The sequence below is a fragment of the Manis pentadactyla genome, chromosome 10, assembly GCF_030020395.1.
Source record: "Manis pentadactyla isolate mManPen7 chromosome 10, mManPen7.hap1, whole genome shotgun sequence".
In the NCBI taxonomy this organism is placed as follows: Eukaryota; Metazoa; Chordata; class Mammalia; order Pholidota; family Manidae; genus Manis; species Manis pentadactyla.
Window position 1 is genome coordinate 125,836,338 of NC_080028.1, and position 15,739 is coordinate 125,852,076.

Genomic DNA, 15,739 nt, shown 5'->3' on the forward strand with positions numbered 1-15,739 from the left:
AAGTGTTTTATTTTAAAATGTCATCAACATTTAAAAATCGGGATTCACATAGAAATCAAATTCCTATTTGGCTTCCCTTGAAAAATCTTCAAGCTTTGGCTATACTGGGTCCTCAGTTACCTCCTTTCTCGAGGTCTCTGAAGCCCTCCCTGCCCCCAACCCCACTCCTTGTCTTACAGCCGAGCCACTGGTCATTTATGGCACTCTCTGGTTCCTAGAGGCATTTAGGTTTTTGATTTCTGCTTTCCTTATTGACTCACCCTGCCTGGCGCCTTTCTGAAATCTTTTGGGGACTGCAGTTCCCACACAGCAAATGTGATTATCCTTCCTCCTAGACCTGCTGAGTCCTAGAGCCAGCTTTGGAAGGCTTTTCTTTCATATCCAAGGAGGGGATAATGTCTGTCATTTAGTGCATGCCCAGTAAATATTTTCTAAACAAATGTTGAGACTTCACGTGGTCTGGTTTAGGGCTCTCAAGATGGGATCCAAACCTCCAGACTTCCATAGGATCCCCAAACTGGCCCCTTTTGTCTGGTAGAGAAACCATTGCCTAGGAATCAGAACACACCCACTTTTTTGGGACTCAGTGCACTCCTGGGACTGCCAGGGGCTGCAGTGGTCCACTTCAGGGTGAGCACCCTTATTCTGGACATTGGCTGTACTCCTCATTAATGAGAAATACTCAGAGACTGATGCATCTCTTTCAGGGCCCCCTGTGGCTATTTCTTAGTTTCTAGCTCTCTCTGGCTTGAAAACAATATTGACTTTCGCTACAGTTTTGTACATCTCTCTTTACTTTGAGGATTAAAATGCATGGGAATATTGACAAGACAAATCCCAGCGGTAATTTTTCTTTCATCAAAGTGACAGTAGAATAGATCAGAATTCTAGGTTCCTAAAAACACGTTTCACTTCCAAAAACAGAGTTGCAAACTCAAAATGCTGCAGGGGCTGAGTGGGGACCAAATGTGGCATCCTGAGAGCATGCCCCAGATGTGGGAAATGTTGGTCTAAGGTTGCCAGTTGTTCTTATTTTTTCAAGAAAATCAATTTTATGAGAACTCTCCTAATTTTTAAATGTTGGAAACTTAAGTCAATAAAAAAATTAACCCCCTATGAGCTCACATAGCACACCCTTGGGCTGATACAGGGGCCAGACTGCCTCTTACTGGATAAAGTGGATGCGTCTCAGGTGGCTGATGGGCTGAAGGCAGTGGGCATGAGATGGAAACTGGAGGGGATGCTTGCCTGGAGGAACCTTCCTGGCATCTGAGTCCAGGGCTGGCCCCTACCCCTTTTCTGACACTCATCCCCTGTGCCCCTGCTCAGGAGAAATGGGTTCCTCATCCCAGAAAGTGTAGTGCAGTCTCTGTCTTCTCATTTTGGGAGGCTTAGTTTCTTAGGCTCTGAAAAGAAAACAGAGACTAAAAGGTGAAAAATAAAGCCTCCAGGGATGTCTGAGGGTCTGGGATCCCGTAGATGGTGGGGTGAGACTCCTTTATCCCTGCTATCCCCAGTCTTGAGAGGGAGCCTGGGGGAAGGCCTAGAAAAATCAGATTGGTCCCACATCATCCCCAGGTGTAGGGCATGGGGGCAGAGGGGAGTTCCTAGGCTGCCCTGTTTCCTAAGCTTGCTCTTATGGAGCGACAACTCTGTGCCAGTCTAGGGGGACACCCAGAGCACCTGCTGACAGGCCTTGAATGAAATTCAGAGACATCTCCCCAGAGATACCCCAAGACTTTCAGAAACCCCTTGTGCTGAAAAATACTGTCCTCCAGCCAGTAAAGCGCCATTCCTGTGAGGACAGCTGCAGTGTTCTCTTTGAAATGTCAAACATCACAATCCTTCCACGAAATTTGTTTTTCTGTTTGGGTGCCCCTGCTTTGCTGGTATTACAAGTATATGCCACAAAAAGCAATGATTAGCCAGTAACAGATCTGGGAGTTAGTTACCTCCTGGCTGCGGAGGTGCAGCTGTGCTCAGGACCCCAGCCCCGGAACCCTCGATGCTGGGAACACTGTTGGGCTGCAGCTGCATGGGGAACGGGATCTGGGAGGGACTTCCTGTTGTCCCTAATCCCAGTCTCCACCCGGCTCCCCGCGCCTGCTGCTGGCTGCGGAGACTCCCATAGCCGGGGAGGGGACCTGGCTGCCGAGGTGCCGCTTCTGCGTCCACCTCGGTGAGGTGGGGAGGGCTGGGGAGGGTTCCTGGATCCTGAGACACACGAGTTCAGCTGGCATGAGGGGACAGGTCAAAGGTGGAAGGCTTCGGGCTGGTGGGAGAGAAGGGGGCCTGGACCTGGGTTTGGAAAGGAGAAGGACATCGTCCCTCCAGGACTGTGAGCAGGATGGACTCCAGGCCTGGGTGTGTGGTTGCAGCCACAGGAAGGGCTGCTGAGTGGGCAGCTTGATTTCTGGATCCTGGGCAGAGCTGAGCGCAAGTCAGGCCGAGCACAAGGGTGTGTGTGTGTGCAGAACCTGGGAGAAAGCAGGGCCTGGATTCCTCAGCTGAGCTGGTATCTGTTTTGTAGGGTCTCCTGCAGACCTTTGGGCTCCTGATGACAGGAGAGAGAGATTGCAGTTCAGCCGTGGCTTTTCCCAGTCCGGTTGCTCTGAGATGCAGGGTTCTTACCTCAGCAACAAAGGGACAATACAAAATAGCATTCTGTCAAAGTAAGGGACCAAAAAACATCCTAGAGAGTGCACCCTTGGAGGGCCTCCGGGGAGCTTTATTTCTGATTAGGACTGGGGGTGGTCCTGGTCCTGCGTGGGGGTTTTGGGGGCATTTCAGAGGTGTCCAGGAGATGCTGGCTGATTTCCTCGTTTGCTTCCAGGCTCCTAGCCAGAAGCTGGAGGGGGCTTGGCCAGCAGGAGGGAGAAACGACTCATCTGTGCCTTCCAACTCCGAGACAGAAAATGTCTGCTGATGGTGGAAGCATCCAGGCTGCCCAGAACAAGGAGAGCACCCGAGAGGTATGGATGGGGAGCTGGGTGAGGGAGGCGTGCCCCGGAAAGAACTGAAGTGGAAGGGGGTTTTCAGGAGAGGGCATCTGGACCTATTGGAAGAGTTAGACTCATGGGAGCTGGGCTGGTGGGTGGGGGTGATGGGAGGTGTTGAAGAGAAGGAAAATGCCTTCCATTGACTTTCGTGGAACTGCTTTGCTTTGTGAATTTCATAGTGAGAGCACCAAAGGCTACATGAGGTACCAGGAGGCTGCATGGGGGTCCTCCAGGTTAGGCTGGCTCTTGGAATAGCATCCAGAGCACACAGGGAAACCTTGGTCTGCCATCTGATCCCCTCTGCCTGGACCCCGTCCCCTCTCTCTCTGGGTCTGAGCACCTGGTCCTTCCTGTACCTATTGCATTTGTGTGTAATTGCAACCTGCGGGGTGGAGGGTTCAGGGGTGTGGGACCCAGGGTCACCAAGCTTGGAATCAGAGGAGTATGAGTCCGCTGCCGCCAGGTGTGAGATCTTGGGCAAGTTCCCTGGCCTCTGGGAACCAGGTGTGTCATCTATAAAATATGGATCATGTGCCTGCTGTTCCTGCCATTCCCGCCCAGATAGTTGCGAGGCTTGGAGTTAACAGTGGGAAACGAGAGTCCTCTGTAAGCAGTTCATCAGCCCAGAGGAGATCATTACTGTAGCACATCAAACACCACAGCACCTAGACCCTAGGTCAGGGAAACCTGTATTCTCTCAACCCACATTTCCAGTGGTTGTAAGTACACATACAAGTCAACTTAACGATCTTCCTGGACTTTCAGTGGGGTTGTGTCTCCAAAGTTGAAAATGTCCAAAGTCGAAAATGCATTTAATACACCTGACCTACCGAATAGCCTATCTTACCATGCTCAGAACACTCATACTAGCCCACAGTTGGGCAAATCATCTAACACAAAGCCCGTTTTATAAAGTGTTGGATTATCTCGTGTAATTTATTGAATACTGAAAGTGAAAAAACAAGGGCTGTACGTATCCGTTGTTCCCCCTCCTGATCGCATGGCCCCCTGGGGGCTGTGGCTTGCTGCCGCTGCCCTGCATCAGGAGAGCGTCATACTGCATATTGCTGGCCCAGGAAAAGGTCCACATTCAAAATCTGAAGTCTGGTTTCTACTGAATGTGTATCGTTTTTACACTGCTATAAAGTTGAAAAATCATTAAGTTGAACCATTGTTAAATTGGGGACCGTCTCCATGAGTTGTACTGTTTACATACCACAGAAACACGAAGAGTAGTTACCACATGTAGTTTCCCTTCTGCAATGCATTATCAGTCCACAGGCCTTGCACATCCACAACATTCTTTGCTGATGCTGGATTCTGTCAGCTCACACAGTAGAGTCGTAACAACACTCGGTGTCGTACTGTCTTTATTCAGAACTTTCTGGAGTGGGCAACTCTTTCTCACATGTTATCTATGCAGGAGGCAGAGCAGCTGAGTATTGGAGGCTGCCTGACCCACGTGGCTCCCAGGCACTCTGATTTCTGGCCTGAAGGTCTTTCCCATGGAGACCCTAACATAGTTGGAGGTGGGTGGGGTGGAGGGCGAGGGGCCTTCAAGCAAGGGGAGTGACTTTCCCAAAGTTCTTGACATTTCTCAGGAAAGTGGTGCCTGCTCAGGGTAAAATGGCTAGTGAGGGGCCGTTCGGGATCCAAGCCCTGTCCGACTGACTCCAAAGCCTGCTCCTCACCCTCCCTGAGGGCTGCAGCCCAGGCTGGTGTGAAGAACGGGGGGTGAGTTTGGGAGGACCCTTGAAATCCCACTATTGGCAATGCTGAAGGGGGTTCTCTGGAGAGATTTCCTCTGTCAGATCAAGCTGGGCGTGAGGCCTCGGCACTTAGTGGCACCCTTGGGCATTTTTCTCCAAACCAAAAATATCTAACTGCTCCAACCAAACTGGGTCAGGCCAGAAGTTGCCCCAGGCCACGTGATACGTCCTTGTCATCTTTAAGAAATGGGGGACCTTGGGTTGACTTGTGAGTCAGATGCACTGGAGTTCCAGGCCCGGCTGAGCCACTTATGAGCTCCGTGATCTTGGACGGTCGTCTGATCTCTCAGCCTGGGTGTGTGAGTTTACTGAGGCTGCCGTAACAAAGGACCACAGCCTGGCGGGTTTAATCAACCAGAACCTATTCTGTCATGGTTTTAGAGGACAGAGTCCAAAATCGAGGTATCTGCAGGGCTCCCTCCTGAGGCTCCAGGGGAGGCTTCTCCCTGCTTCTCAGCTTTTGGGGCTCCAGAAGGTCCTTGGCTCGGGGATCCATCCCGATGCGGGAGACTGCGGCTCGACTTGAGAAGAGGTTCTGCCCTGCAGCCAGCTGGCCAGCCCGTACCCGGCAGGACACTGCCGGGCCTGCCTTTCCTCACCGACCCCCACGGGGTTACCCAGAGATGTGTGGTTCTCCCAGGACGGGGGAGGAAGCGGGGCCGGTCCTGTAAGCCATGCCCGGCATTCGGCTGTGCCTTTGGCCCCCCCAGGTGTCTGCCCTGCTGGGGCACCAGGTGCGGGGCTCAGCTTTGTCGTCCGCTCTCCGTCCTGGTGCTGATAGGGGCTGTCATTCCTAGGTTCCAGGTCATGGGCATCCTTGTCAACAAATGCTTTCCGAGCTGGAGGAAGCGGTGCCTTTGGGAGCCGCTTGGGAGTCACACCACATCAAGACGGAGCCAGAAGAGCCGCATCCTGAGGGAGTGCCCCAGGGGCACAGGGCTCAAGGAGCGCAGAGCCGGGCGCCTCTGAGCCAGGGCTCTAAGGAGAAAGCTCTCTTCCTGCCTGGAGGAGGTGAGGAGAGAGAGGTGGGGAGAGGTGCTTCCTGGGTGGCAGCTGTAGGGAGAGGTGGAGGCTCAGCCCCGGTGGAGCCGGGAAGAGCTCTCCTGCCGTGGTCAGGGGGGGATGCCCAGACGTCTGCCCACCTGCCTTCCAGAGGCTGCCCCCGCACAGCCCAAGAGCCTGCTTACTCTTCTTGGGTCAGGTTGGGGTGGAGTTTGAGGCAGCCGTGGTATCCCTGGAAGGCCAGACATGAGCCCATTCTTGGGGAGCAGTGGGACCCACCCTCAGAACCTCTCTCCTCTCTCAGCCCTCCCCTCCCCGCAGGTCCCCGTGCTTGCCCGAGAGGGGAGGACCAGAGACCGGCAGATGGCCGCGGCTCTCCTCACCGCCTGGTCCCAGGTGAGTGTCCCCATCCAAAGGCTGGAGGGAAAGCAGAAGGACGTGGAGGGGCCGCACCTCTGACTGGACCATCCTCCAGATTTACGGGCCAGACCTGGGGCTGGAGGGGACGCCGTGGAGGCCCTGGGCTTCAGCCGTGGCGCCTGGAAAGAAGGACTCTTGTTTGTGTCTCTTGTCTCTGCCAGGCACAGCCGCTTTGCTCTCTCCCCCAAAAGCCCTCCTTGGGCGCTGGCCTGCAGCCCCATGCAGCAGGGCGGGTCCCGGGCTGGCCCTCTTCTCGGGCCACTGTGCCTCTCATGGTGTCTGGAGAGCTGGTGTTTCATGATGTTTCAGATGCCAGTGACCTTTGAGGACGTGGCTCTGTACCTGTCCCGGGAGGAGTGGGGGCGGCTCGACCACACACAGCAGAGCTTCTACAGGGACGTCCTGCAGAAGAGGAACGGGCTGTCCTTGGGTACGGGCTCTGCTCCCGCTGGGCGGGGCTTCCCGAGGCCTGGGTGGCAGAGGTGGGGCCTGTCACGGTGTCGCCTCTTCCTTTCCCAGGGCTTACACCCTCCCGTGTTCACTGGATCCCACTGCTCTGTAGAGCTGCCTAGTGATGGACCTATTCTGTGCCCACGCTGATGTGGCAGAGCCACAAACCAGATGTGGCTGTTGAGCCCTAGAATGCAGCTGAGGCACTTAAGTTTTAAATTTTATTTCATCTCATTTTAGCTCAGATTTGAGGTGAGGTGGCCTGTGTGGTGGCCGGCTGCTGGTGGTCATGGTGGCCTGGAGGCTCTGCTTGTCTGCTCCTCCCAGCCCGGCTGCAGAGGCATCTGAGCAGAAGGCAGAAAGCTTGACTCAGGGCTTGCAGCTGCTGGCCTGGGGTGGAAATGGCGACCCTCGCGTCTGGGCCTGCAGACCGAGCTGTCGTCTCCGCCCCCTGCGGGCCTGCCCTCTCCTCGGAGGGGCCTTGGTTCCTTCCTTTTTCCTAATTGGACAATGTTAAGTCCCGAGGCTTTGATTCCTAAGTTTCAGACTCTAGTTTTCATGAAGTTTATGGGTCTTATGGAAACCAGGGTGTTCATTCATTCATTCATTCGCTCACTCAGACTGGTCATCTGTCAGCCCTGCTGGTTCAGGCTGAGCTGAGGGCTCGGTAATTCCATCCTGTGACTTCGATGGTGGGTCGAGAGCATCTCTGTCCCTGGCAGGCCCCAGCATCACAACAGCCACTGGGCTCACCCCTTCATTATCTCAGGTGTGCTCATGGCCTGTTGGTTACAGTCCCCAGGGCCCAGAGCAGCAGGTCCAGGCAAGTCCTGGGAGATCAGAGGGAACTTAGCACCCATGTAGTCCCCGGGTAAGCCTCACAATGCCCTGAACCACCTTGTTAGTGCGACACATTCCTTCCTTCCCACGGGTCTTGGCCTAGGGCATGGAGGCCGGGGCCGCTCTGCTCTCCAACGACTTGACCAGGATTCCTGGGCCCTAGCCCTCGGGGACATGACATATGGGCCTCTGGTCCCTGACTTCCGGGGGGTCAGTGTGCCTGGCCCTCTCACTTGGCCTCGGTTTGCTCACAGCCCCTCCCCCTCTTCGCTGATGGTCCTGGGAAGGCGCACGAAGGGGAGGCAATGCCGAGCCCGCTGCTGGGGCCTGGGTGGCGTCAGGGGCTGCCAGCAGCTGACCTGGCTGCCCTCACGCCCTTCACCACTGGTGATGGCTCGGCTCGGGGACACAAGACAGGGCCCGACTCAGCCCTGAGAAGAGTGTGCCTGACAGTTGCCCAGGAACGTGCTTCCTAGAGAGGGGTGGGCACCTGACCCCGAGGGAGGTTCGAGCTGCCTTAGTTTTGCCTGGTTGCACAGCTGCAGCTCCTGCCCATTGCCCTGTTGCTTGGCAGAGTGGTGGTGCCTCCTGCGGTCAGCCCGGAAGTTCTGTGATTGAGCACAGTGTCTCTTTCTGGGCAGGGTTTCCCTTCAGCAGGCCTTTCTGGGCCCCCCAAGTGCAGGGCAAGGGCGAGGCCTCAAGTTCGTGCCGGCGAACAGGAGACGAGGTGGAGGAGAAGACAGGTGCGTGCAGAGGTGGCGGGTGGGCAGGCGCCGCGGCTCGGGCAGTCTGGTCGTCGCCGTCCCTCCAGGTGCCCCTTGGCAGTGCAGGCTCTCTGTTTCTTGTGGGGTGCAGACACAGCCCCTGCTGGGACAAGGCCACCAGCCTCCCCCCACTCTGCAGAGGGGGCTTCGCTTCCAGAGCTCCCCTCAGGTCCTTGCCTTTATCTCCGTCGCCAGGATTCCCCTGGGTTGTTCACAAAAGCCTCTCTCTTGCTGGAAACCCTCTTTCTCCAGGAGCCATTGAGGCGGGAGAGGAGCCCACCCCATCCCTGGCAGCCCTTGGGGATGCGAAAGCCTTCAGAAGCCGGGTGGGTAGAGCCCAGGGAGCCACTCTACAGTGCGGGAGGCAGGTGGCCGTCAGCCAGAGCTCAGGGCCACCCAAAGATGATGGACAGCCTGGTCCTCCAAAGGAGGGACCGCTGAAACCAGCCCCATCTGACACCGGCCCCCCGAAAGCCCAGGAGGGCTGCTTCCCAGAGAAACCCAGAGAGGGGGAGACAGGCGGCCCTGAGAGCAGTGAGGAGGGCCTGTCCCCGGAGGGCGATGCCAGCAAGAAGACCTACAAGTGTGAGCAGTGTGGCAAGGGCTTCAGCTGGCACTCCCACCTGGTGACGCACCGGCGCACGCACACGGGCGAGAAGCCCTACGCCTGCACGGACTGCGGCAAGCGCTTCGGCCGCAGCTCCCACCTCATCCAACACCAGATCATCCACACGGGCGAGAAGCCCTACACCTGCCCCTCCTGCTGGAAGAGCTTCAGCCACCACTCCACCCTGATCCAGCACCAGCGCATCCACACGGGCGAGAAGCCCTACGTGTGCGACTGCTGCGCCAAGCGCTTCACCCGCCGCTCGGACCTGGTCACCCACCAGGGCACCCACACGGGCGCCAAGCCCCACAAGTGCCCCATCTGCAGCAAGTGCTTCACGCAGAGCTCAGCCCTGGTCACCCACCAGCGCACCCACACCGGCGTCAAGCCCTACCCGTGCCCCGAGTGCGGCAAGTGCTTCAGCCAGCGCTCCAACCTCATTGCCCACAACCGCACGCACACGGGCGAGAAGCCCTACCACTGCCTCGACTGCGGCAAGAGCTTCAGCCACAGCTCGCACCTCACCGCCCACCAGCGCACCCACCGTGGCGTCCGGCCCTACTCCTGCCCGCTCTGCGGCAAGAGCTTCAGCCGGCGCTCCAACCTGCACCGGCACGAGAAGATCCACACCACGGGGCCCAAGGCCCTGGCCATGCTGATGCTGGGGGCGGCAGGGACTCTGGCGGCCCCCACGCCTGCTCCCACCTAGGTGGCCCTGAGGGAGCGTCCCGGCCCTGGGGCAGCGAGGGCAGCAGCTGTGGGAGTGCGGGGATGTGGCAGGGGGCCGGGGAGGTGCTGGCATGGGGTGGGGCATGGCAATGCGGGAGGAGCTAGGGTGAGGAGCAGGCACGCAAGCTGCAAAATAAAGGCCTTGGAATTGAAGGGCAGCCTATAGCTCTGTCTCACGAGGCCCTGGAGGCTGTCCGGGACTGGGGTGCTTCTGGGTGAGCCACGCTGGCATGCTTGAGGCCTCCCTGAGTCATCACTCTTGGGGTGTGAGCCCTCTCCTCCACAGCCGTGACCTGGCTTGGAGCCTGTTCCAGAGCGTGGGGCCTTAAATCTACAGGCAAAGGCTTCTGAGCACAGGTTCCCAAACCTGAAGCCTGCCAGGCACTTCGGAAACTGTGGGCCCCCCACCCCTTGGCGAGGTGTCTGCTGCCACCGTCACTCTCGTCCCAGGAGCACTGCTCACTGAGCCCTGGACCCTCCACCGGCCCCTTGGGAGCGAGCAGCAGGTCAGTGCCGGCTTGGGCACTTGTGCTCATTGTCTCCTGCCCGCCCTGTCACCCATCTCAGGCACCAGGGACTGACTTCCGTCTGCCTCCACTGGGGTCCAGCTGTCACCCAGTGAAAATTCCTCACTTACCAGGGACCACTCCCTCTGGTCCCTTCTGAGGCTGCTGCCAGCAACCTCCGCTACTTCTCGCATCATTGGCCTCGCCCTACACATCCTTTATAATCCTGCAGCCTCCCACCCTCCATCACTGCCTGGCTGTTTTACTCTTGGCCTTCTAGTTTTTTACTTCTGTAGCTTCTATTTCCTATTCTCTACTTCTTTTCTTGGGGAGGTGTGGGCTCAGCATGCTTATTATCCAAGATTTGCAGCTCAGCTCCCAAGATAACATGCAGTTCTGACACCAACTGCCCTTGAGGGTCTGTGTTAGGGAGGCTGTTGCAACCCCATCTGTCTCCGTGGATCACAGGGCCAGCAGGGTGGCTGCAGCCCTGGTGGCTTCCCCCTCTAAGGCATGTAGTCGTTTGAGATGGTGGACTGAGAATAGTCATGACAGCTGCCAGTTGTTGAGCAGCTGCCCTGCCAGGCATGGGGCCAAGCTCCATATGTATGTCACCTCTGCTTTCCACAACTCTGAGCAGTGGGTTTTATAGACAAACACGCTGAGAGCAATAGTCCAATGATTAGCCCAAAGTCATACAACCAGAGAACTGGAAGCTGGGGTTTTTATCCAGGGATTTTGTCATGTAATGGAGGCCCTTATTTCCATGCACCCAAAAAGCTATTGACTGTTATTAGTGCATAATATTGTGAGGCAAGGTTGTCTAAAGAGAGTAAGAAAGACAGTAGACTTGACCTCCAGGAATTCTGGACGCAGCTGGAAATGGAGGCGGGGGGTGGCATGTGAAATCAGACCAACACCAGGAAGGTGCTAACTAGCGGGAGGTCTCAGTGGGATCTGGGGTTGAGTTGTTGGCAGGACTGGTGGAGAATTAGACGGCTCTTAATTGAAGAGTGGGAAAGAAGGCGATTTCCTCCTGTCAGCTTGGCTCCAGTCAAATCAGCCAGAAATGGTGCTTCTCAGTTCAGCTCCCTCAAGGCTGAGGGGGCCTTGTACTCATAAAGCAGGCTTGTTTCCAGAAGCCTGTTTTCTAATGAAGGGGAGAGACAGAGGTGGGAGGGAGACTTGTTAAAACGACACCGGTTGCCGTCATCACTTGCCGCAAGCTTAGCACAGAGCACTCATTTGCACAGTGGGTATTCATGAGCTTCCTTGGGCTGCGAGCAGAGCCGACGTGCCAGGACTTGAGCCTCTCAGAGGTCTGCGCAGTGAGCCAGGAAGGCATTCAAAGACCTCACTCTGGCCTCCACAGAGACCACAGCATCCAGGAGAAAATTTCCCCTTTTCAGAGCATAGTGCAGGTGGACATTATTCCAAGGGCTCTATGGGGTCTCTGTCCACTTTGTAGAGGCATCCAGAGGCCACCGTTCTGGGACAGACCTTGCCAGAGCATTTTAAGAGTGGAACTTGGCAGTTTGGAAAATATTTAATAAGAGCAGAAGAAGACTGAGGAGGTAGCTGGGCATCGTGGAAGATTCTGACGTTCTTCAGGCTGAAGAGTGTTCATGATTTGGTGGGTGATAGAGCGCCAATGAGAGGTAGCAGGTCACTGGTCGCGGGGCCGCCACAGAAAGAAGGGTCCTGATTTCTCAGGGTAGCGGAGGTGAGGACGCTCAGAGGTGTGGCCTGCTTCCTCCTGGTTGTGCTCACACCGACATCCTAGCTTCTCCGCGCTGGAGGACCCGACCGGGCTGCTTAGGGTTGGCCTGCGCCCGCGCCGTCAGGAGTAGGGCCAGCGAGAGGGCGGCGCGGGGAGCTCGCCTTCGGCCTCCCTCCGCGCCCTGTGTGGCCCAGGCCCTTGCTTAAGGCCCTCAGGGTCCGGTTGGCCAAGTGCCCGGCCCGGGTCGGGCCGGGGGCATCGGCCTCGGCACAACGCCGGCCCCCCGCAGCTCCTCCGGGGCTCCCGTCCTGCTCTGACCTTAGCCAATCGGGTGTCTGGGCGGAGCTAGGGGTGGTTCCAGCAAAAGCTGCCCAAGCACGGGTGGCGTTTGTTCTCAGAGCTGCCCTTCCCTCCGCCTCCGCGTCCCCAAGCCGCACAGTCGCCCGGCAACCGCCCCGCGCTCTAGGCCTGTCCCCTTTCCCCTTCAGCCCCGCGTCGGTTGCAGAAGGAACTAACGACGGCTTGACTCCCTTCTCCGCCAGCCCCGGAGCCTTCGGAGCCGGCCCTGGGCCTACCACCGAGATGCCGAGCCTCCTGCCGTCCTAGAGAGACCGCGGACGGAGGGCGAAAGCCCGGGTCATGGCTGCTTCCCGCTTCGCGCGCCGAGCCCTGTCCGCTCGTTGCTGCCCGGGAGACCTGGACGCCCGGGCCCGGAGGCCACATCCGGCCCTGACGAGGGCCGGCCCGTCCGTGGCGCCGGGGGTCGCGGCCCCTGCCGCGGAGGTCGGCGGGAGCCCGGACACCTCTTGTAGGGGTGCTCCACCACCTTCCAGCCCGGAGAAGGGCCTGGCAGCGCTTCCCGAGGAGAGCCGGGCGCAGGGGCGGGAGCGGCCTGGGAGGAGGCCGCGGTGCTCTTCGGGGGGAGCCGGGGAAACAGGCGGCCAGGGCGAGGGTGGGGTGGGGGGTTCTGGGGTGGGGTCTGGTGGAGCGTGGAGGCGCGTAAAGGGCTGCGAGACGTTAAATAGGGCTTTGCTGCATTCACTCATTCGTTTACCAAATACGAAATGAATGGCTGCGTTCCAGGCCCCCTGCTAAAAGTTGAGGAATAAGCAATGAACCCTTACAGGGTTCTGGGCCAGCGGGGGAGACTGACAAACAGATAAAGGACACATACGTTGATTTCAAGTAGTGACAATTCCAGAAAGAAGGAACAGGGTGAAGCAGTGGAGGACGTTAGGAACTAATTGTCAGGAGTGAACATTTAAGCTGAGACTTGAGGGATGACAAGAAGCCGTTTTACAAGGATTTGGAGGGCAGAACCTTCCAAGCAGGGGGAAGAGAATGAATCTAAGAGTGAGGGAGTTAGCCTTGTGGATATGGATACCTTTATAATAAAGAATGAATAACGGCCAACGAGGAAGCGATTGGGGTTCCAGGAGCTGAAAGGAGCTGAAAGGACACTCCTGGTGAGGAGGGATGGAGGGAGGGAGACACAGACAGAGGGGAGGCTAGAGGCTGTGACCTTCTTGGAGCTGTGGCCTGAGGTTTCTCCCTGGTGTCTGGGGAGAGTGGAGAAAGCAAGCTTTTGAGGATGCCCCAGCCTTCCTCACCTTCGTGCTCCTCTGTCAGCCTGTGACGTGGCCAGGCAGGCTTCCTGCCTGGGTCACAAAGGCAGCACTCCATGGCCGGCACCTCCTCGGACACACTGGTTTTTCTGTTCCACCAAAGTTGCAGGCTAGCCATGGAGATTAATACAATCCAACAGACCACTGGCCAGAGCATGTTGGGTTCAAATCTTTAGTGGGGAGTGGAAAAGATGCATAGAGGGCCCAGCTCTGGCAGCCTCTCATGTTCCCTGTGCTCCTGTAGGCATGTGTTTCGTGGTTCCCTGGGACTAACCACTCTTTACTGAGCACTTACTGTGGGCTGAGAGTTAATATTGAGCTAAGTAGCCCACATGTATTCTCTCTTGCTTAAACCTTGTAACAACCATATAAGGTAGTGAATCAGTTAGGATTCAATTCAACTACAAATAACAGAGACTCAAAACAACTGGGTCTTAAGACAGCAGTGTGTTTCTAAAGATGACATCCGGAGGCAGGCTGGAGTCCCAGGGCAGGACGGGTATGGCAGCCCTAATCCAGACTCAACATGGGCCCGGGCTCCTCCTGGCCTGACGCTCTGCCGCCATTAAAATGTCATCTCATGATCCCAAAACAAGGAGTAGGACTTAACCACACATGCTGATTTTTAAAATTTTAATCAAATAGTAATACTATGTATACCTTCATGTTAATACATGTGAAATTGTAGATGAAAGGCATGATCTCCTAGAAAAGTAAAAGCTATCAAAAGTAAGTCAGGAAGACATAGAAATTATGAATATCCAATATCCCATAGAAAAAATTACAAAAATAAATATTTTTTTGATTTTATAATGAAAAAACTCTTAGTAGGCAGTAGTGCTAGTTATGGTAACAGAAATTGAAAATAGCAGTGGTTTAAACATGATATCTATTTCTCTTTCACACCACTGCCTGGGAATGAATCTAGGGCTAGTCTGACAGCTCCACAATCATTGGGAATCCAGGCAGCTTCCATCTTATTGCTTTGATACCTCTGGGTCACTTTTCATGGTCCATGCCACTATGTCCAAATTCCTGTGGGCAGTTGGGGATAATGGAATAGAAGACATGACCTATCCTTTTTTAGTAAGATGCATATGTCATGTCTGTTCATATCTCATTGGCATACTTAGCTGCAGGGGAGGCAGGGAAAATAGTGTCTTTATTCTAAATGGCCATGTGCCCATGAAAAATTCTTACATAGAAGGGGAAAACTGATTTTGGGGAACCACTAGTCTTTCTACTACAAATGAGAATAGATGCTCCTTGATACAAGTGGATGTATATCAGAGATGAACAATAGATACATAATCATAAATCATTAAAAGTATTTTCATTATCCAAGACCATGATGCCTGCTGTCCTCAATTTTTAACATTGTTTTAGAGAGTTCTGGACAATGCTATGAGACTAAAAAATAATTAGTACATATTTTGGAATGAAGATACATTTTCTGGAAAGAAAATTTTTATTTTTTTCATTATGTTTTGTAACTAGAAAAACTAAAACACTGTCAGAAGTAAAGGGAAGTGCAATGAGATGGTCAATTTCAATACGATTGCATTCAAATAATTTTTCATCTACCAGTAATGCCCAATAGAATACATAGTTGGTGTGCCAGTTATAATTCATTGTTTCTCAGACCCCCAATACACTGCCTGACATTGGAGCCTGTAGACAGTTTCTGCTTTGCTAGCCAACTTGATATTAATCTTTGCCAACAGAGGGCGCTGGAAGAACAGCAGTAAGGCAGCACCTGGAAATAGGAACTTTTCAGTTTCTTCTTCTCTGAGCAGTTTTCCACTGAGGCCAGTAGGGGGCGAGGAGTGGGCAGGAGCATCCATCTCAGCGGTCGTTAAAGAACAGTCTTGGCTCATGCCCTCCGGCAAGTTGTTCAAACAAATGCAGGGTGTGTGTGGAAAAGATCTGCAATTTTTCTGCAAATACAGAAAAATGGGAACAACCTAACTGTCCAAGAGTAAGGGACTTTAAAGAAAACACGGAACGTCCATACTATGGAATACTATACAGTTTACAAAACAGATGAATTTTATTTATAATGGAAAGATATCCCCGATAGGTATCTCATACAGAATGATTCCAGGTTTACATTAGGGATATGCACAGATGTAGAACTGAAAAAACACTATAAATAGTGCTTATTTCTGAGTGGCCTAATTAGGAATATTTTTTACTTTCAGTTACTCAAAGATACTGTGAGAGTCACAATTTTGGATGCTGGCAGTAGGACCGTGAAAACAGTCTGACTTTATGGACCTTATAGTTGGGTAGTGGGAGGCAAATTTTA

The 15,739-nt window shown here is 54.7% G+C and overlaps 1 protein-coding gene across 6 annotated transcripts; it reads left to right on the forward strand.

The window, feature by feature from the left end:
- The first annotated feature begins 2,055 nt into the window (after positions 1–2,055).
- Positions 2,056–9,733, forward strand: ZNF205 (zinc finger protein 205). 6 transcript variants are annotated; one of them, XM_036920352.2, is made up of 7 exons: positions 2,056–2,156; positions 2,834–2,972; positions 5,566–5,779; positions 6,075–6,166; positions 6,500–6,620; positions 8,122–8,223; positions 8,497–9,733. In XM_036920352.2, exons 2-7 carry the CDS (start codon positions 2,916–2,918, stop codon positions 9,558–9,560), a joined length of 1,650 nt encoding a protein of 549 aa, XP_036776247.2. In that variant the 5' UTR covers positions 2,056–2,156; positions 2,834–2,915; the 3' UTR covers positions 9,561–9,733. The 6 variants fall into 6 exon arrangements, with proteins under 6 accessions (XP_036776247.2, XP_036776246.2, XP_057343653.1 ...); XM_036920351.2 differs by having other exon boundaries at positions 2,077–2,179; XM_057487670.1 differs by having other exon boundaries at positions 2,085–2,184.
- The last annotated feature ends 6,006 nt before the right edge of the window (positions 9,734–15,739 follow it).

Coding starts and splice junctions, on each gene's coding strand:
- ZNF205 (XM_036920350.2), top strand. Junction 6,167..6,499: donor TCCTCACCGCCTGGTCCCAG/GTGAGTGTCCCC, acceptor ATGATGTTTCAG/ATGCCAGTGACCTTTGAGGA. Junction 8,224..8,496: donor CGAGGTGGAGGAGAAGACAG/GTGCGTGCAGAG, acceptor CTCTTTCTCCAG/GAGCCATTGAGGCGGGAGAG.